The 22,344-nt window shown below is 40.4% G+C and overlaps 1 protein-coding gene across 6 annotated transcripts in view; it reads right to left on the minus strand.

The window, feature by feature from the left end:
- CHD6 (chromodomain helicase DNA binding protein 6) overlaps positions 1-22,344 on the minus strand; it is a 225,131-nt gene that overhangs the window by 51,250 nt on the left and 151,537 nt on the right. For all 6 annotated transcript variants that reach the window (XM_079126884.1, XM_079126885.1, XM_079126886.1 and 3 more), the window contains 8 exons: positions 21,085-21,280; positions 9,962-10,126; positions 8,557-8,736; positions 7,426-7,536; positions 5,655-5,857; positions 4,778-4,977; positions 3,908-4,067; positions 1,871-1,960 (listed from right to left, as the gene is read on the minus strand). In XM_079126884.1, the coding sequence (XP_078983010.1) occupies positions 1,871-1,960; positions 3,908-4,067; positions 4,778-4,977; positions 5,655-5,857; positions 7,426-7,536; positions 8,557-8,736; positions 9,962-10,126; positions 21,085-21,280 (1,305 nt within the window). The remainder of the gene's footprint in view (positions 1-1,870; positions 1,961-3,907; positions 4,068-4,777; positions 4,978-5,654; positions 5,858-7,425; positions 7,537-8,556; positions 8,737-9,961; positions 10,127-21,084; positions 21,281-22,344) is intronic.

Consider the following 22,344-nt stretch of genomic DNA (forward strand, 5'->3'; position numbering starts at 1 on the left):
ACTGATCATAGATTGAACTACTCCTTGCCAAAAGAATCAAAGTAACTTGTCCCAGGGTGCAGACATGCAGAGAGTTAGCAGGCCTGTTCCATCAGACCCTCTGTGACCTTCTATGTTCTTAGTGTGCACATGGATCCTTAGCTCACTGTCTTCATTCATCTGAGTTCTTGCTCTCTGAAGGTTTTGGGATTTGTGAGGGGGAATATTTACCTGAATGACTCCTCCCTGCCTGTAGCATCTGAAAATTGTTCTTCCATCAGGCTCTTACTGTGACACAAGCCCAACTGCCCCTGCCAAGTCCGATTCTCTCTGTGAGGCTAAGTGTTCCCTGGCTTTCAGTTTTCTAGAAACCCTATGCTCTGCCTGCATAGTGCATGAGCTGAACTTTCTGGGATGACTGTTGTTCATGTGTTAGGGCAACTGATCCATGCCACGGCATTAAACCTGGACAGGGCAAGTGACGGAATGAGAAAGCAGAGGAAAGGAAAGCAAAGAACGGGCAACAGACTCACCCTGTCCATCTTCTACTGAGCTAACAACCATTACTTCTTACATGTCTAAGAAAGCATATGATAGGTGATGAGTAAATTCAGATTACTTCTGCCAGGTAACACTTAATATAAACTCTCAGATTGAATTTTTCTGCATTTATATGACTTAACTTGAACCTCTTTACTAAAACATACAACCTCCCTATCCTCTGCTGGAAATTATTTTGATGACCCCAGAAGGCACATCAAGTAATAACAGTCACTGTGAGGACTGGTTCCGATTATAAGTTGCCTGCTGGGTAGAGCTGACTATGCTCCTCTCTTCTTTAGTGCTCTAATGACTTAAAGCCATTGGCACTGCCCAATGAAAATAAAGAGAAAGAAAGCATGGCCCCATGTTATCGTAAAGCCCAAACGACAGCACTTCTGGTGTTTTCTCTGGGTATGACCAGTGTGTATAGGTCTAGGGCAAACTGCTGCTCTGGGGAAGGTGAAGAAGGCCGTCTGGTGATTCCCACCTATACATTATAATTTTTTGATAGTTTTATCAAGTGGCAGCTGAGAGTTTTCTGGTCTCATTCCCTGAAATCTTGGGAGATTTCCAAAGGATTCTATAGTTTTGAAAAATATTAATTTATAAAACTAATGATGCAGAAATCAAACAGGTCACAAAATGTAATAATATGATTAGTAAATAAAGGAGAAATATTCAAATGCCTAAGAGTACTAAGGTCAAAATGGGATTCTGAGTAGAAGTTCTAGTTTATACCTGGCAGATCAAGCCTTTGTAAGTAACACTCATTTTGCAAAAATTACTTAAGGTAGAGAAATTATCCCCCACCCCATACTGGGGACTGAACCCAGGGATGTTCTACCACTGAGTAACATCCCCATCCCCTTCTATTTATTTTGAGACAGAGTCTCACTAAATTGTCAAGGTTGGCCTTGAACTTCTAATCCTCCTGCCTCAGCCTCCTTAGTTGCTGGGGTTACAGGTGTGAGCTACTATACCTGGTAAGAAATGACTTTTTTCCCCCCTTTTTTTTTGGGGGGGGGTGCTGGGAATTGAACTCCAACTGAGTTATATCTCTACCCCCAAGAATGACTGTTTTAAAGGCGATTTTACAGTACTATTTGGGAGGAGAAACAGGGACTAAAACCCCACCAAAAGCTGTATTTCTAAAAGCCCACTTTCTCCCTTTTTGTATTTGTAGATAACTTGACCAAGTTGTCCTTCTCTACCTGCCTGTTTATCTACCATCTGGGCAAATGATCTTGGGTAGGTTGGGAACATGGGCCTCCTGAAGCACAGGTCAGCCCATGAACAGGCACTTTACCTTGGTTCTTCAACACTGAGAGCTAAGGTTGATTTTGTTTACCTGGCAGAAGTTCCCTCAAATGCTTTATCAGCTGCTTCTCCCAGTATTTCAGCTTTTAGGTAGTACAGCATCCGTACTCGCAAAAGGACCCTAAGAAAGGTAAGAACAGCAATGCAAACACATTAGAACCATGACTGACTGTGAACCATACCCTACATCCCAAATTAACACAGTGAAATATGGGCATTCCCATGTAGTCAGTGAGTATGAAGTGATATACCAGGAAGCACCAGAAAAATAAGGTACCTTGTGTCAATGGCAGATATCAATAAGAGCATCCTCACCCTACCCAAGAAAGCAACCACCTCCTCAGTCATCTATTGGAATGCCCCGAGAGCCACAGGGGCGACCAGAGACAGACAGCACTCCCCTTGATCTTTCAGAGTACTCAGCCCTTCCACATGGCCACAGTGACTGTGGGGCAGAGTTGGCTTCTGAGGCTAGTTACCAGTTTACCACTTACTGAAGCTGAGTAATGTGAGCCCTGCTGAAGAGCAGTTCTTTCAGTTTTAGTTGCATATAGCGAAATGAATAAAGGGCAGGCATCTCTTTTTCACAGCAATACATCTTCTCTCCTGATTCTGCAGAGGCAGCAACTGGGCTCCACAGTGGTCCACCAGACAAAGCAATTAAACAAGTATTTGCTAGGCAATTACTCTGTGTCCTGTATCGTGCTGGGTGCTCTGAGGTATATACCAAAGTAAACAATTCGACCTCATTCTTAGGGAGCCTACAGTAGTCTAGTTGTGAAATGAGACCAACCATGAAGAGTTAGAGCACAGAAGATGATGGTGGGGGCCCAGGCTAAATGTGCGTGTATGACCCAGGTTGAGAGGCCACCACTGAAGAGCTGCTTGTAATCAAGGCTAAGCAGCAAAGAGGTCTGGAAGGGTACTTAGGTCAGTTTTCTCAATACCAGTCAGAGGGAAGGCTGGCCACTGGAAATAAAAGCCTGGGTACATTTATAGTACTTACACAGGAACTGACCGCCACATAACATGTCTAAAAAAAAGGGATCACAAGCAGCATGTACAATACAATATCACTTTAAGGAAGACGAAAGGAGGCTGTATATCTGTATATGCTGGTATGTGCACAGAATGTGGAAAAACCTCTGGAGAGGGCAACTGGAAAACTGGAGGTGGGAAGAAAACTCACTTTTGACAGAATTTAAAAAGTCTATTCGAAACATGTTAATAATGAGGGGTTGAGTCCTCTAAAAAAGTATAATTTCTGTTAGTTCTGGGGGAATGTGCCACTGTGAACTTGAGTTATGGGTGGAGACATACCGAGTTAGAACTTTTAGAATGGAAAGAACCCTTATGTCTCTGTTATATTATTCTTAACTCAGCTGCCAGTCAACTAAATAATTTTGAGATTTTTTTCCCCCACCTAAAGCTCAGAGAATAAGAACTCTCTAATTCAGAACCACAACTGATTCTTACACCTCACCAGTAGGAACTAGTTCTTAGTAGGAACTGGAGCAGAATGTCAGTTTTGTGGTTTAGTGCCCTTAGTGCCCCAAGACTAAACTACACAAGAACAGAATTTTACTCTGCCCCATTGTTTGTTGCTGTGGGTACCCCGCCCCAGCTGTAAGCCTATGGATACAAAGGACACTATCTCAAGTGCATGCCTATCAAGTAACTGGAGGCCATGAGAGCAACACCAAATTGGAAGAAGCAACCTGGTATAGGGTGCTGAGATCATTGACCAGTGAGGCCAGTGTTCTGTTCCTGCTAACGACATGCTCACCCCTGAGGTCACTTTACTGGCTTTGAGAGTCAGATCAGAAAAATCCTCCAGGGTTCACAATGCCTTGGGCCAGAGAAGAGATTTGGTTAAAGAAGTTAGGGAGCTATAAAATGAAATGAATTCTGACTCAGCTTGGACCACAGATCCCCTATTAGGTCTTTCCAGACCTTGTGTAAATAAAGTAAATAGCACAGGAGCATGAAGTGGTATCCCCATGAGGTTCCAAGGAGCCTAGACCATCTGGACAAGGCTTCCTCAAGGGATGGAAAGGGGCACACTCACTTATTGCAGTGCTGTTTGAGGTGTTTCTTGTAGCCATCATCATGCAAGACCACCTCAGGGTTGCAGGTAGCTAGCCAGTCTGCATTCTTTAGTTCGGGTAGCAGTAACTGGTTCTTTGTCTTCTTCCCTTTCCTCCCTCTGGGGACAGGGGCTGACAACCCTGAAATAGACAGACAGTGTAGAGCATGTGGATGAGCCGAGGGGGCTTCAACATAGGAATTAAATCAGAGATGGGTGGGGGCTGCAAAGAAATAGCCAGATCATGCATGGTGGGCCCTGGATGACAGGTCCACTTCTTAGTCCACAGGAATGTGAGGTGCTGCACCTGTTTCCTTACTCAGTCAACTCCAGGACCCTTTAGAAGGTCAGTAAGATTTACTGAGTACCCTGTGAGAACCAAGGAAGTAGAATGTAACCTGTGTCCTGTGGGCCCTTACAGTTTAGCAGGGGGAAAGGAAGATTTGATTCGAAACCTAAAGGAGAACTTTGGTTAAGCACTGGAAAGAAATTCCACACAGGAAAGGCAAGACAAAGTGGAAGACAGAGAATGGTGAAATTCAAAATGTGAGCTACAGAACACAATGTGTGAGTCCCCACTCAGGGAGGAACCCTAGGAGACTCAGGTTAGTGGGCAGGACTGCATGTGGGAAATTGCAAGAGGTCCCAGTTGTTCTCAAACAGAATAACAGGTGACATTAGATGACCCCAAGGGATAAATGAGAGCATCATCATCCTCTCCCATACATAACATTCCAAAATGTATCCAAGATGGAAAAGCCCTCTAAAACACAGTAACATGGACCACACAGAAGAGGGAACAAAAGTGTGCAGGAGCTTGTGCTTCTTGGGCATGGCCCTTCCACCTCTCACCTGAGTGGTTCTGGAGGGTCTGGGCCTGCCCATCTTTGGTAGGGGTGATAAGTTCCCAAATGAAACTCTTGATCTTCTCGTCCCCTTTATAATGCTTGACACAGTATACCAGCAGGGCCCGGCAAATCATCTCCATGTCCTTCTCGTTCAGGTGCCACTTGAATCGTCCGTGAGTTAGGATGTCCTTCCACCGGCCCCAGCTGATGGTGGAAATACAGAAGGGCGTTGGAGGGGGAAGGACCACCCATGCACTCTTCACCTAGTAGTACAAACAAGAACCACAAGGGTTTCTCCTCCTCTTTTGGGTCTACTAATCACTCGGAGGGCTTTGTCCTGAAAGGCCTTTGAGGACTGCATGACTGCAGTACACCAAATGTCACTAAGGTGACATGGGCATTGGACAAGGAGAGTTCCATATGTCTACTAGACAACAATTTCTGGAGCAGGGAGTAAGTTTGAAATTTAAACTGTGTCCAGCTGCAGTATTCAAAAGCAATAGTGAGCTCACAGAAACTGAACCTTCTACTTCACCAAAACCAGAGCCCTGCAGAAATCATGTCTTGACTGTAACATCTGTTGTATGGACTCGTTATATATCCTTGAGGGAAAAAAGCAGGAAATCAGTACAAGGCAGAAAATTAGTACCAGAGATTTGTTGTGACAAGCATGAGAAAACGATGGCACCTCTACACTATGGCTGCAGAGCACACGGAGACTGAGGGGGATTCTGAGCAGTAAGACTAACTCTTTCTTGCTCCAGTAGACCCCATTAGTCCTATAATAAGAGGGGACTGGAGAGACACACTGGACAAATCCCAGGGACTAAAACAGGGGAAAAAACATCAGCACCACCCCAACAAGCAGAGTTAATACCTACCCAAAGATAAGCAGGTTCTTCTCTACTCGGAAGCATTCAGCTCGTAGGTAGCGCCTGGTTTTGTCATTGAGGCGCCTGGATCGCGTGGGCCTTTCGTCTGAGTCGCTGTCTAACTCTGAAAACTCCATGAGCTCATCTTCCTCAAATGAATTGTAGTGTTTGGTCTGCTTTCTCACACGAGGTCGGTCAATCACTAAGCTTTCCTGAAAATGGAGAGGACTGTTGGGGAGTCGGCTCTCTTCTCTGCTTCCATCACGATGCCTAAACATAGCCTGCTGTCCTGCTGCCATTACTCAGGGCAAGGTGAAAACGAACCCCCTCATCCTGTATCATCTTCTAGCAAGAAAGGCTCTTCACAGCACACCTGCTATGACCACAGGACAAGCAGAGGCAATTCTCTGGGACTTGCTCAAGTTGGCATGTTCCCTGGGGGGCCCCAGTGCTGTCGGCCACCATCTGCTGTTTCTGCCATCATTTTAATGGGGGTACAGGCAGGTGTGGCTTCCCAGTGCCCAGAGGGGCAGTCTGATCTTGCCAACAAAGACTGGAGCGGTGAGGCCCAGCTGTTCTGCCCAGCGTGCAGAGTGCAGTCTGTGCTCTAGAGACAGGACAGGTCAGAGAATTCCATCTGCTCAGCAACTTTCTGAAGACAAACACATCCTGCTGCTTCATTATCTGCCTCCTCTCTACTATCTATTAACCGTTTGTCCTCTGCCAAAAGACAAAATTCTTAGCTCAAAAATCTCACTCATTCTGGGGGCTCCCGTTGCTTCTTTAATTTCATCTTTTCAGGCTCCTTATCCCTCTTCCCCCTGCGCCTCTTTCTAAGGCTGTAGCCCAGAGAGCCAGTTTCCAAGCCTCTCTGCTTCAGCGCCCTTGCGTGCCCCCTTGGAAGGCTCCCACTGCTTTCTGCTGCCTACAGGGCAGGAGTTCTTCCTTTCCCTCTCTTTCCCACCACCCGCAGAGTAGCTTCTGGGTTGTGACACTGGGAAAACACTTAAGCAGATTACTAAAGGGGACTCAGAATTTTCTTCTTAAATGAGGAAAAACATTTTTATTTGGAGAAAAGAGGTCGGATTATGTAAATTTTGGTGGTCTTATAGAAAAACAGTTATTACTGGGTGTTAGTTACTGGCTTAGCGGGACATAAGCAGGGATTGTTCTCTGGGTTTGTGGGTACATGTGAGTTCAACACTCACCTGAGAAGACAGGTGGAAATGATGCATACTCATCCTGAAGTGAGGTGATAGGGTCAGAGATGGAAGAAAGGAGACTAACATTGTATGGAGACCTCAGTTGGCCAGGCACTGGTACCAGTTATGTTCACAAATGTGACCTTGCATCCCACAGTGTGGGCTTTACCACCTCCTTTTCTCACTTGTTGTAGTGAGGACAAGTACCTCACCCAAAGATACATGCTGGGTCCATTCCAAAGCCCTTCTCTTTTCCGTCTCACATATAGAGACTGAGGCTGAACTTGACCTGTTTGGTCAGTGCCTGCTCTGTCTATCTTTGTCTAACTTCCTGGATGCTCAGCAGATTTTATGTACCATTAGATCACTATAAAGTTATATAACAGTTAACATTTACCAAGTGCAGTCCATGTGCCAGGCACGTTTCAAATGTGTGACAAATAACATCTCATTTAAGAACCAAGACTCAAGAGCAAATAATGACTTGAGTTGTGGAGGAATTTACCGTCATGAGATAGTAGTGAAATGTTCATTGGAATAAAAAAAAAAAAAAAAAAAAAAAAAAAAAGATGCTGTACCTTTTCATTCTTTGCTTCAGTGTCTAGTTCAGCTATTTTAGCCCATTTCTGCCAAAAGTTAGGATCATCTAAGGAAATGTCTGTTCTGTTTCCTGAAGCCACAAAGCTAGCCTGTGAAGGAGACAAAGAGTCAATACACTGCTTGAACACACAACTAACTAATAAAACAGTTATATTATTTCAAATGCACCAGAAATTTAAATATATTACTTATCTGTATCAAGACCAAAACCCCTAACATTGCTTCTAAAATGAATGTGAAAGTCTCAACGATATTTCTTTTTCTTTTATTTCAAAGACTGTATGAGGAAACTATAATTTTAACCCAGAAGGTCATTTTTTTGAAGCTTAAACGTGGAAGCTGAAGGATAAACCCTGGAAGGCAATAGCAATATTCTTCTTGGTGTCTAGTTCCCTACAAAAAGGTTAATTACCTAAGCATTTTCCCGATTTAGCTTTTCTTTCAGTCCAATAGTTACCACATATCTGCTTTAGAAAAGGCAGTAGGCTATGAGGTATAGAGATGAGCAATAGGTTACCCATATTTTCCCTACTGAACACAAAACTTCCTACTGAAAAAGTCCTACATGAGTCATCAAACAGGAGATCGAATCAACAGATTCTGTGGTCAGGGCATTGCAAATGATCTGCCAAGTTCTAAACCTAGTGACCTCAATTACATTGGAAGGAGGTCTAAGACTAGAAACCAGGAAATGTAAGTAAAATCTCTTTCTCATGAAATGAACAAAGCATTTTCAGAATGGATTATTCAATGGCAGTCTACTCTTTCACAATGACTGAGTGATCTACAAGGGAATAAAGGTGACCACAGGTTCTAGAGCAATCCTTGTGAAGAAAGGAAAGAATATAAGTGCAGACTAGTGTCTACCTGCCTTTTATCAGCTCTCAAAGGCTCAGAGCATCTTCCTTCTGCAGCACAGCCTTTCCCTATTCAGATTTCCTGTATGTACTGACATTTTCAGGGAGTCACACAGACTAGCTCCATATAGTCAAGAAAATTTCAAGGGTTTGCATTTAAAGAAAGAGAAGACTTGCTAATGAGGGGTGAAGAAAAAACAACTTTCTTTCTCCCCCATCCCCAACAATGACTGTGTAGAGAAGGTCCTGTACCTTGGCAAAAGTGGACCCTTTCCCCTCAGACTGGATGGTGATGGTATGGGTTCTCCTCTGAAGAATCTGGTCTATGTCTTCTTCACAAAATTTGGAGCCTTCATCTTCCTCATCCATCAAAGCTCCATAAGCACCTTTCCGGAGCAAGTCCTCCACCTCCATTTTTGAGAGCTGCTGCACCTGAACAGGTCACCAAAGGCTACTCACAAAGTAGAAAATGCATAGGAAAAATAGCCTCACATCTGGCCTTTGTGATTCAGTGTGCAGTTCCTCCACTAATTGCACAATAAGAACAAAGGACAGGGACAACAAACTTCACAAAATGAAAACCCAGATAAAGGTACTCTGGATTTTCTCTGGGGAGGGCAGGCAGACCTCTCTGGAATAAAATCCAGCAGATGATCCAAGGGTCCTAACATTCTTCAGGATGTTGGTTACTATCAAATGTCACAGGCCATTAAAACTATCCACCACTGAAGAGGATATATTTGACATCTTTTTTCAATATTTTAGTTTGAGTTCTATCTTTAAAAACCTCCAGATGTACCAAACAAACTGGAGAATAATGATTTATTCGTTATTAAATAAATACATCAGTATTGGAAATGATGTCATTTCTTTAAAAAAAAAAAAAAAAGGGGGGGGATCCCATGCCAAGTGTGATCTTCTTAACTGCTTGTTAAAAACAGGAAATGGGGTTCAAAACACCCTTCCCTGGTTCTAATTAAGAATCTGGTTCTCTTTATATAAATCACAAGAGGGAATTCCGTGGCTCCCAAGATGGGTTACTTGAAGCATTACACTTAGCAACATATGTATAGCTAAGAGGATATAGAACATCTGGACTATAGACAACTTATGTAGATGGTTTTAATTCCCAATCTTTGATGCCCTAAGCCTAATGATTAAGGAGATATTCTGCTTTCTTTGCCTATATTTGAAAACAATTTAAGAATCTCAGCTGTAATCTTTATCCCCTCCATCAAGGGAGAAAAAACAGATTTTACAGCCATATTTCAAGCTGCTAGTTTATTCAGTCATTATTCACTGATTATCATGCTCTGAACATCTTTAATATGCCATGCACTGTTAGGGGCCACAGGGGCTACAGACAACACTCTTCCCATTAGACCATCAAGAAGCTCAGTCTAGGGTATGAGATAAAACATGGTAATGAATACATACTTACACAGTAAAGAATGTTAAGCTCCACCAGCTCCTAATGGGCATGACAAAAACTCCTTACTGAAACATTATTGTATGCTGGGCAACTACTACGTAACTGTGCCTACAGATTTCTCTAAACCATTCAGAAAATGCAGAGACCTGACTAGAAAAACCCAGAGAGGCTAGGGCTGCATGATAAGTGCTCCTTAACACTCCAGAGCATGTCCATCGTACTCACTCCATTGGTGCTGCCCTTTCTGTTGATATCCTGAAGTACAGCCTTGTCCAGGCCCAGCTTTAGGCTGGCCTTATCAAACATTTCCCGCTCATAGGAGTTCCGAGTGATGAGGCGATACACCTTGACGGCTTTGCTTTGGCCTATGCGGTGACATCGGGCCTGAGCCTGAGGAGGAGAAGGGTCACACATATCACATCACCCTGTGTGTATGGAACAGCTGCAGTCAGGGAACAGGAAGTGCTTACATCCCACGTGAGTGGGGGGGCTCCTGCAGATATATGTCATGGGATTGTTTCAGAATTGAAATCAGCCAAATATCAGCTGCCACCTTTGTAGTCACTCATTTCTTCACCAATTGCTTACTGACTACTATGTGCCAGGGATAAAGCAGTACGGGAAGCCCTGGTGTCCCACCCTCCTCAGCTTGTGGTCTGTGTGCAGGCACCTTGTGAGATGGCACTCATTCCCAGGATGCTGTCCTGCCCTCTGGGAGATACCTCAGAGCTGGTAGCACCACTTCTCTACTTTTAAATTTTACTATACAAAACTTCAAATATAAACAAAAATAGAAGAAGTCTAATGACCTCTTATGGTCAATCTTGTTTCATCTACCACACTCCTATCCTCCAAAATTGTTAGGAGGTGAGTCATAGGCATCATTGTTTCATTCTTACATATTTCAATATGTGTCTCTAAAGATAAAGACTCTTGTAAAACTCGTTATATTACCATTGTTACATTAAAAAAAATTAGTATCAACTATCTAGTCAGTGTTCCAACTTCCCCGCTTATTTCATAATTTTTCAGTTTGTTTGCTTGTTTGGATGAGGAACCAAATAAGACACACACCTTCCAGTCAGTTGATGTTTCCAGTCTTTCTATCTTAGATATGCTCTGCCTTCAATCACTTTTTTTTTCAAATCTAATTTTCTGTTAAATGGACTAGGTATCTGCCCAATGTTGTTCCATGCCTGATATCTTGCCAACTGCGTTCTTGCTCTGCCCCCTCTATGTCCTTTAAACTGGGATGTATACCTTGAGACATGATCAAGATAAGATATGTTTGGCAAGATATTTCACATATGGGTTTTCAATTTCCATCTACAGAGGCCCCTGTTATCTGCTTGTCTGCTTTTGAATTGAAGATCACTGCCTAGATCCATTCCTTTATTTGGGGTAACAATTCCCCTGATCAATTTCTTATGAACAGCAGGACCAGAGCAGACGCCTACAATGGCTTATTCTTCCTCTCTCTGGCCAGGCTTCAGGGAAAGTGGCTAAGAAACAGCCCAGCCATAGTCAAGAAAATGAAAATGGTACTTAGAGACAACAATCTGAATGCTCTAGGGATACACAGTGCACAGGCTTGGCAACTGTTTCTAGGCCTATTCAGCAGGCAAATAAAGAAAGCGCTAGTGTGTATGTGCAGTATATACAGATCTATGCATATGTAAGAAATATACTATGAGGTCATGATATTTTTAGTTTAAAAACTTCATTAAGGGCTGAAGAGGCAGCTCAGTAACAGAACACTTGCCCAGGATGTGTGAGGGCCTGCGTTTGATCTCTAGACTACAAAAGCAACAAAATGAAAAAAAAAATTCATCAAACTTACACTGGTATTTTTTCTCCATCATAATGAAAAGTTCAACCACACCAATATCATCATCCATTTCATTTCTCTCTTGTCTATTTACCCATCTATCACAGTCTCAAGAAAAAAATACCATTACAACCAACCAAAAACATAATTACTGAAAACAATGTAAGATTTTTGTCTCCTCAGCCACTTAAGGTTATAAACTGTACTGAGTATGTACAGTCAGATCAAAATGTTTTCAACACACACTTGAAAATAGTTTGTTTATTTATTTTTTTAGTGGTAGTGTCAGTAGTCCTGAGACTACTTTCTGGGTAATCTAGGATTCTGCAAATGAGTAAATAATCCAGGGATAACAGAAATAAGGGTTTTCACTGTTGAAGAGAAAAGTTACAATTATGGAAAGAGAGAAAGCTAGAATAAACTCTATAGTTAGAATGGATGGGAGGAATCAAGTATTAACTCACAGTAAGGTGTGTATGCATACATGCACCGATACAGAAACAGATGTGGATATATGTACACATGTGCATTTATACAATATACAAATGAATGTGTGTTGCAAATATGCATATTTATATTCTCTGTGTGTGGGTGTATCCTAGTAATAGCCACTGTATCCACTGAGAATGTGTAGAAGCAATGTTATCCCAAAAACAATGAATTTATTTAACTCCCATATCTTGTTTTTTAAATATCATTCTTAAGACAGAGCCAAGGCATGTTAGAGAAAATCTATAGGTAAGAGTGAGGTGGAAAAACATTGAGCCTCAAACACATCACTGTGCCTGATATAAGGAAGTACTCAAGGCATGATAAACACCTATCAAAGTAACATTTGAAACTTGAAGACTTCGACTGGCTGAGTCTTGGACTATATGAACATCAAAATAAAGACAGTAGTAGATTGTAACCCACTGAATAAAAAAGAACCTATGAGATTACCCTGACATACATAAATGGGAGGAAAGAGGAAAATTCTTCCTTATTCAAGAATGTCAAGTAACAGATGCACTAATAAATGACAGAAAACTGCTACTTTGTAACCATCATAGTGATGACTGATTCAGGCAGAGATAATCAATGGAAGATAAAACCAGTAGGTGAACTTCAATGTGAAACAGGTATAGTCTTAATGTATTCCCCTAAAATTACTTCTAAATTTCAAAGAGAAAAATAGAAACTTTATAGTGGACAAATCTAAGGGATCCAAGTCAACTTTTGAATTTTCAGGAATTCACTTTCCAAATCAGGAGTGGTGGTGCATACCTGTAATTCTATTAACTCAGAAGGCTAAGGCAGAAGATTGGCAATTTTGAGGATAGCCTCAGCAATTTAGCAATACCCTGCCTCAAAATAAAACTGAAAACAAATAAATAAGTGGGCTGGGAATGTAGCTCAATGATAAAATGCCCCTGGGTTTAATCTCCAGACCAAAAAAGACTTTCCCACCATTAATTTAGCCACAATGAAGGGGGTAGGGAAGAAAATTACTAAACTAAGCAACTTTGGAAGATGCTATTTTGATTATATACTGTGATACTAAAGACCAAAAAACCTACTATTGATTGATACTATACTCTAGTAAATTTATTTTTCATAAAATATTAACAATTCTGAGACTATTAAATAGTAGTCTGTGTATATACTAGAATTAAGAGAATAAATACACTGTTAAGATAATGAGATTCAGGCTTCTCTCTGCCAGAGAAAAGTTACAATAAGGAAGAGAAGGCTATAATGAACCCTGATGATGAAAATCATAAATTTCACTGTGGATGGATAACTTCAGTATGAATGAGGAGGTACGCTATGTGTGCCAGTGTTGATACACATACTTTCTAGTTCCATTTACACAAAGGGTCAATATATCCAGTACAGGTATCTCATAGTCAGATCTTGATTTCTAAATGCCATTCTTAGATAAAAAAAAAAAAAAACAAGGTATCCTTGAAGGAATGGTCAATTTCAAAGATATGTCTGGAAAAATGCAACATGAACTTGAATATCTTATGTGTTGAAAGTAAGGAGGTGCTCAAAAAATTATAGCATAAATTATAGACAAAGAAGTCAAACTGAAGGGGTACCCAAAGGCTAAATCTAAACATCTTGAAAACAAAACCAAAAATGAGAGTAATGGACTATACAATAAAATAGCTGGGTGTGGTGGGGCACAGTGGCAGAAACTCAGGAGGCTCACACTTGGAGGATCCCAAGTTCCAGACCAGATCCCTAAGTAACTGGTAAGACCCTGTCTCAAAAGAAAACAATTAAAAGGGGTGGTTTGATGGTAAAGCACCTCAGGGTTCAATTCCCAGTACCAATAAAAAAGCTGGGTGTGGTGGTGTATACCTATAGTTCTGATTACTAAGGACACTGAGGCAAGAGGATCACTTGAGACCAAAAGTTCAAGAACAGTCTGGACAAATACCATAATAATAATTACTGAAGGCAAGCACCTGGAAAGCCATATATAGTAGAATGAAATTAGACCCTTATTTCTCACCCTGCAGGAAAGTCAACTCAAAGTGGATAAAAAACCTAGGCATTTATTAGATCAGAGACCCTGTACCTACTAGAAGAAAATATAGGCCAACTCTCCATCACGTTGGCTTAGGAACCATCTCAACAAGACTCCTAAAGCACAAGAAATAAAATCAAGCATCAAAAAATAGGATGGTATCAAATGAAAAAGTTTCTTCACAACAAAGGAAACAATCAAGAATGTGAAGAGAGAGCCTAGAGAATGGGAGAAAAGTTCTCCCTAGAACATTAATCTCTACTATATATAAAGAACTCAAAAAACTTAATGCCACAAAACCAAATAACCCAATTGATAAATGGGCAAAGGAACTAAACAGGCACTTGGCAAAAGAAATACAAATGGTCAACAAATATATAAAAAATGTTCAACATTTCTAGCAATTAGAGAAATGCAAATAAAAACTACCCTGAGATTCCATATCACTCTAATCAGAATGGCAATTATCAAGAATACAGGCAATAATAAATGTCGGCAAGGATGTGAGGATAAAAGTACACTCACACTTTGCTGGTGGGACTGCAAATTGGTGCAACCACTCTGGAAAGCTGTATGGAGATTCCTCAAAAAACTTGAAATGGAACCACCATTTGACCCAGTTATTCTATTCCTCAGTATACACCCAAAGGACTTAAGATCAGCATACTACAGTGATGCAGCCACATCAGTGTTTATAGCAGTTCACTTCATAATAGCTAAGCTATGGAACTAACCTAGGTGTCCTTCAACAGATGAATGGATAAAGGAAACGTGGTGTATATATACACAATGGAATATTGCTCAGCCATAAAAAATGATGAAATTTTGGCAGTCACTGAAAAATGGATGGAACTGGAGTCTATCATGCTAAGTGAAATAAGCCCATTCCCCAAAACAAAGGTCAAATGTTCTCTTTGAATATGCAGAAGCTACATACAACAAGGCAGGAGGAGGGAAGAATAGACATTCACCAGATTAGACAAAGGAAAATGAAGGGAATGGGATGATGGGAATAGAAAAAATAGTAGAATGAATCGGACATAACTTTCCTATGCTCATGTATGTATAAGTGACCAGTGAAATGCCATATTATGTACAACCACAAGAATGGGTTCCTAATTAGAGTAAGTTATACTTCAAATATGTATAATATGTCAAAATACACTCTACTGTCATGTGTATCCAAAAAGAACAAATTTTAAAAATATTTCCTGGGCTGGGGTTTTGGCTTAGTGGAGGGCTTGCCTAGCATGTGTGAGGCACTGGGTTCAATCCTCAGCACCACATAAAAATATATAAAATATATGAGAGATTATACTCCATTTATGTATGATCTATCAAAATGTATAAATGCATTCTACTGTCATGTACAACTGATAAGAGCAAAAAAAATAAAAAATATTTAAATTAACAAAATATTTTAATGGGGGTATTTATAGCATTTATGAAGTTTTATCATTTGCACAACCAGAGTCTATGGGATTATGTTATGGGTATTAGAGTACTTCCTAGGAGAGTGAAAATACATAATTATAAAATCCCAAAAATAAATAAATAAATAAATAAATAAATAAATAAAAATAAAGGTATGTACATCTACAATGAAAAAAAATTTTTAATTTCCTGATTCCAATAATTACACTATGGTTGTATAAAATGCTAACATTAAAAGAAGCTGAGTTATTGAAAAAAAGGATATAGCGGAACTCTGCATTGTTTTTGCAACTTATAAAAATGTTTAAAAATTTTTGCATTATAATGATGTGAAATATTTAAAATGGTTACAAAGTCAAATACACAAAAAGGCATGGTTAGAAAACTGGCTTCTACCTCTGTCACTTCCACCTGGTTCCTGGCTCCCTCTATATGTAACCACTTAAAATTTTTTTTTTATAATGGAGCACTTGTGCACAGACCTGCAAGTTCTTAACTTTCTTTTAGCAAACAAAAAGTAAACTCCACAGGTATAATTCTCCAAGATCAGGCATAAACATACTATGAAGAAACAGGTGGTGCTAGCAATTAAGATCCCAGCATAGGAAGTGACAAAGGGGACAAGTCCCTCTCTTTCCTTGGAGCAGTGTGGCAGGTTCCTGGAGTCCTGTTCCTGGTGACTGATCATGGAATGGGCTCTTTTCTTCAGGCTGGACTCCCTTCTCCCTTCTTAAATCTGTGCCTGCAGTAGCTGCATTATAGTAGGACAACTGCAGCCATGCTTTCTGAGTTCTGCCTTCAGGGACCTTAGCCACAGGTAGGTCATGGAACCCCACCACTGTTACCTTAGCTTGCCAGAGAACAAGGAAACAGAAGTATCATGAATCAATCGAAGAGGAAGGTACTTGTGGTCTGTGAAGGGGGCATGATCCCTGCTACTCTCAAGAGGCCTGTCCCTGCCTTCAGGATTAACAGCAGGACTGGCTTCCTCCCAAGAAGAAAGCCTGTCACTGGCAGGCTTGCTAAGGCTGCCAATAGATCTGTGGGTAAGTTTAACCTATGGATGAAGGGGTGTGTGAGCAGGAGTTTTAAGAAGCTTAATTCTGGCTGTGGGTCAAGCAGCCTTCAGAACTTACTGAAGCTGATGCTATGATCCTCCACTGCATTCTTGTGTGTATTTCTTAACTGGTTCAGATCTAGGCATGGGAGAGGGATATAATATGTTGAATTCCTCAGACTCTAGCAAGACAAAGGAAATAGTACATGACATTTGATGTCCTTGTTATAGGAAGACACAGATTAAAAAAAAAAAAAAAATCTCTAGCAAGCTTAAAACTCCAATTCTACCCAGCAAAAGGATCAAAGATTACATGTACGTTTGCTAACAATAATGAAAAAGCATCAGAGAAAGTAAGGTTGTTTTCTGACTCAACTGATTTTTTCAGAATTAACCTCTGCTCTCCAGCCATAAAGCTAGTCTGTCTGTAGGCCTGCCTCAGGGGCTCCTATAATTTCTTTGGAATGTGCCCCAAAGGAACACATGTTAAAGGCTTGGCCCTCAGCTTGGTGCTACTACAATGTGGTGGAACTTTTAAGAGGAAGGGCCTTTTGGGAGAGGTAGGTCTTGAGAGTACTGTTGAGGGGAATATTAGAACTCTAGTCCCTTTCTGTTTCTCCCTTTGCTTCTCAGCTACTAGAAGGTGAGCAGGTTGCTCCACCATGTGCTTCCATCACAATGTGTTGCATTGGTCACAGGCCCAAAACAACAAGGTCAAATGATCATGGACTGGGACCTATGAAACAAGCCAAAATAAATCTTTCCTCTTTTCAAGTCAATTATCTCAGATATTTTGTTGCAGTAACCAGAAAACTGACTAACATAAGGACTTAAGTCCACTTTGGCTGAGCCCACCCCCCTTAATCAGGCTGGCTTCACTTTCAAGTTCTGTGGGGGCTCTCCTGCAGTCAGTCAGGAAACATGGGTTGTCCTCACACTGATCCTGCTTCCTTATGTGTCCTGACTGGGGACAAACATGGACTGCCCCCAATCTTGCCAGGCTATGTGAGACCGCAATGAGAACTTACATTTCAATTTTTCCTTATTCAATTATACATTTTTATTTTAAAAAATGTTTTTAGCTATAGATGGACACAATATACTTTATTTTTTATGTGGTGCTGAGAATTGAACCCAGTGTCTCACACATGCTAGGCAAGGGCTCTACCTCTGCGCCACAACCCAAGTCCTTCATTTAGACATTTTTAACTGGTACTTTGTTTTTTAAAAAGTATTTTTAGTTGTAGATGCACATGCTATCTATTTTTTTTATGTGGTGCTGAGAATTGAAACCAGTGCCTCATAGTGCTAGACAAGCACTCTACAACTGAGCCACAACCCCAGTCCATAATTGGTACTTTATAGATATACATAAAGGTGGAATTCGATGTGATATATTTATACATGCACATACATAAATTCATTGTGCATTTCCTCCCCTTTCGAGTCTCTTCTCCCTCTCCCTCAATCTCCTCCTACTTCTACTCCACTGATCTTTCCTCTGTCTTTATATCCGCCCCTTCCACCTTTCCCCGCTTACTTTGCTGTAACTTTTGCATGAGAAAAAACATTTGACTCTGGATTTTCTGCATCTGGCTTATTTCATTTAGCATGATGTTCTCCAGTTCCATACATTTACCAGCAAATGCCATTAATTGCATTCTTTATGGCTAAGTAAAACTCCATTGTGTTTATGTGTGTACATTTTCCTAACCCATTCATCTATTAATGGCACCTGGGCTGGTTCCATAACTTGGCTATTTTGAGTTGTGCTGCTACAAACATTGATGTGGCTGTATGACTATAGTATGCCAATTTTAGATCTACTGGATAAATACTGAGGAATGGGATAGCTGGGTCTTATGGTGGTTCTATTCCTAGTTTTTGAGGAATCTCCATAGTGCTTTCCAGAGTGGTTAAACTAATTTGATGTCCCACAATGTCTGAAGGAGCTATCATCTGAACTAAAACCTGTGCTGCAATTCCACTAGGATAGAGGTAAGAACCTAAAACAGTGGAATTCTCTTTTCCATTGTCTTGATGTTTGTATCAGGTGGTATGACCTTAACTCATTCCCAGATAAATATCTTGTAACTAAATTCACTTTCTAAGGGCAACAATCTTAAAGAACTATAGATGATGAAAGCTTTCAATCATTTATTAAAAAATTAGAGTTTGTGAATATGTGTAAATGATTGTGTGTGCTTAATATGACCTACCTAGCAAGAACAGTAGGAAGGGGAAGGGTCCAGTTAAGTTTTCAGTTAGAATTAGGATCTCATTTCACAAGAAAAAATATTCCCTCTGATTTATAAAACCTTAATGGAATAACCAAGAAAACAGAAACCAGTGAATCAATAACAGAGAAGTCAGTCGAGAAGACCAAGAGTCAAAAAATTCTAACTCTAATTCTGATCTGGGCTGCCTTTATCATTGACTCACTTACTCATTAAGCTTTTGCTATGCTCTGGGGTACAAGCTAACACCCTGGATCATTTGCAGTGATGGTCTTTGTTTCCTCATTCAAACTGAGCATTAGGGGAAGTTCAGAAACTGACTCAGCACAACTAAAAAACCCCACACTATCCAATTTCAACTAGGATTTCATTGCTATCCCTTAATTCATCTCTTGCCAGTTCCCCAGCAGTGCATATTAGAAAGCTATTTCAAAGCTTCTCCCTTCTCCCTAAACCCCCATTTTGGGGAACTGGGTCACATACTCTTCTGGTTGCTACACATTCAAATTGATCAATCAATCAATCAATCACCTCAGATGACTTCCCATTCTCCATCATTTTGGGACATTCTCTTTTTCTGTTTCTTGGCATAACATCTATTCAAGTGTAATGTTTACACTGCATGGCAATTCTAAAATGTTTTGCATCTGGCCTTATGCCTCCAATTTCTTTCTTTAATATCCCTTCAGGCATGTCAGCGAACATGGCTTTGAATTCATACCATCGTTCTCCTTGTACTGTGCCTCATAGTCAGAGAGGCTCGCAAAAGAACACAGTTTTATTGCTGTCAGGGACTTAAAATAATTTGTTTGGGAGTTGGTGAATATCTGCAAAATGCCGGATAGTAAATACTTCAGGTCTGTGAGCTATGAGGTCTCTGTTGCAAGTATTCGATTCCACCATTATAACAGGAAACCAACCATAGATAACACATACAGGAATGGTTGTGGTTGCATTTCAATAAAACCATTTTAAAAATCGGTGGTAGACAAAAAGGCGATACTTTTTCACCCCCTAATCTATATCATTATCCTATATAGTTTCTTAAAAGTGAGCTGATCAAATAGTATCCTTTGCTTATTATTTGAGTATATGGAACTCCTTTAAAAACTGGTTATTCATTACATTTAGTACTTCATCTTTAATTCAAACATCCCTTTACCAGAAGAATGAACTGATGGTTAGCTATTCATAACCACTGATTTTCTCTGAAGATGAATCCTAAACATAGCACCACACATTTTGCTTTATGATTTACTTGATATTTTTCCTGAGTTTTAGCCAGCTGTCACCAATTTAATAATTTAAAAAACTGTTTTTCAATTAGTAGACTACCTTCTTAAAACAATTATTTGGGAACTCACTAAAAGAAAAGGCAAAGCAGAATGACTCTGTGGATGTGAGCAGCTAGGGAAGATGCCCAGAGTTGTCTTCCTGCATCCCATTCTTTGCAGTATCCCTCAGAGTACCTCTTGAATCAATGTGAAGCAGCAGCCTCCAAACTTCTTTGGATAACTCACCCAGTCTATGAAAAAGGCTTTGAGCCACCCTCACAAATCCAAGTATTAGTAAATACTCCAAGATATAACATATTTAGGATGAAGTTAATCATTAACAATAATGGATATAAATCTATATTTATACTTTAAATAGTCTTCTTGACAAGTTAGAATCATTTTATGTTGACTCATTGTCCAATCTGGTTAGAATGCCATTGTATTTAATTCAAAACAGGTCTGATGAAGAATTCCAGACTTCGTCATTTTCTTGTTTCTTTATGCTTACTTTTCAAACAGTATGTTTACTTTTCTTTCAAAGACACATATCATTTAGTGTGATATGGGAATAGAATCTGAAAAGCCTTTTAACTGGGTTATGCTGCAATATGTGGAGAGCAAGTGAACTAATGAGGGTGTCTGTCATGCCTGCCACACCATGGAACTTTCCCACCTCTTTGGGTTAACTTGTTTACTGTATATGACCATCTAACAAGCAAACTGAGAGAAAATGTCAGATATCTTTATGTCAGAAAATAAAATAGCATCTCTATTCTATATTTGGAGACTACCATGAAACATTTGATTTAAAGTAAAAGGACAGATCACTCTAATTAGCGGGAAGAGTCATTTACTTTTCATAGGGTTTCATGCCCTGACCAAAGCTCGGGCCAGCACCTCAGCCTGAAGCATGGCAGACAATCTATAGCTGAGCCAGACTCTCATGATGTTGAGATTCGGGGCAGCTAAGGTAAAGAGCATTCATCCTAATGGTTACCTGCAAGTCATTTTGTGGGTTCCAGTCAGAATCAAATATGATGCAAGTATCAGCAGCTGTGAGATTGATCCCCAGGCCTCCCGCTCTGGTGCACAGAAGAAAGACAAAGCGGTCTGAGTCTGGCTTACAGAACCGGTCGATGGCTGCCTGGCGTAGATTTCCCCGTACTCGCCCATCAATTCGCTCATACGTGTATCTGAAGGGACCCAAACGAATGAAAAGCCCAGGTGTTAATCATAACTTCAATGGAGAACAGCAAACAATGCAGGAAGCTAATGCCTGGCAGCCTTAAGTCTTCTAAATTTGGACCAAATGACAGCAGTCTAGAAGGAATCCCACCCCCGGTATATGAAGCAGGGCAGACACTTAAACTGCATTGTAAAATGTGCCCCACCCCCAATAAAGAAAATCTGAAACAAAGCAAAAAACCAGCCATACACTAAGGAGTACTTGAAGAATTATAAACATAAAATATTGATCCCCAACAAGATGCCCATGCAACTTATTTCACAGTTTATATCTGTAGTAAAGTTAATCATAAGACCAGAAAAAAACAAAAGCCCCAACTATCAACTCTCAGTAGTGCTCCTAACAAGGACCCAGAGTTCACATCAGTTTCCAGCTGCTTAGGATAAGAGAAAACGCTAAGACTCTACTTCCAGGCCATCCTTTCGTGTATGGGTTGGTCAATTCTGGCCTACCAGTTTCTCAAAGCTTTAGAAGCACCTGCAAAGCCTCCAAATTTACAACTAAAATCAAGGTCTTCTAGGCAATATACTTAGGCAAGTAAGATAAATCACAGGAAAGATTTCTGAGGGTGTGCTGGGGACAGGGAGGCTGGAGAATATTTAGTGGAAAATAAAGTGAGAGTAAAACTGAATAGCAGGAAAAAGGCATTTACCTGTGTGGACAGTTAAGGAATGAGGTGAATAGTATGGTGTGGTTAAGGGTAAGAAGAAGGAGAACAGGAAATGAAACTGTTATGGGGAGAGAGTGCTACTGTCCATACAGAGAGAAATCACAGAAGAAACATTTATGGGGAAGACTGAAATTAACACAGAAGTAAGATTCACCAGCAATCTTAGTCTTTCCTATCTTATTCTTCTTAAAATTATTTTCTTATTTACACTACTGACAACAAATGAATTAAAAAGGGGTGTTACTCAGGGCCCAATTTTGATCTATAAACAAAAATTCACCAGTCAAGTAGAACCAATAGGAACCTTGTGAGAAGAGGAAAGTCATCCTAAATCCAACCAG

This window comes from Sciurus vulgaris, assembly GCF_902686455.1.
Source record: "Sciurus vulgaris genome assembly, chromosome: 2".
In the NCBI taxonomy this organism is placed as follows: Eukaryota; Metazoa; Chordata; class Mammalia; order Rodentia; family Sciuridae; genus Sciurus; species Sciurus vulgaris.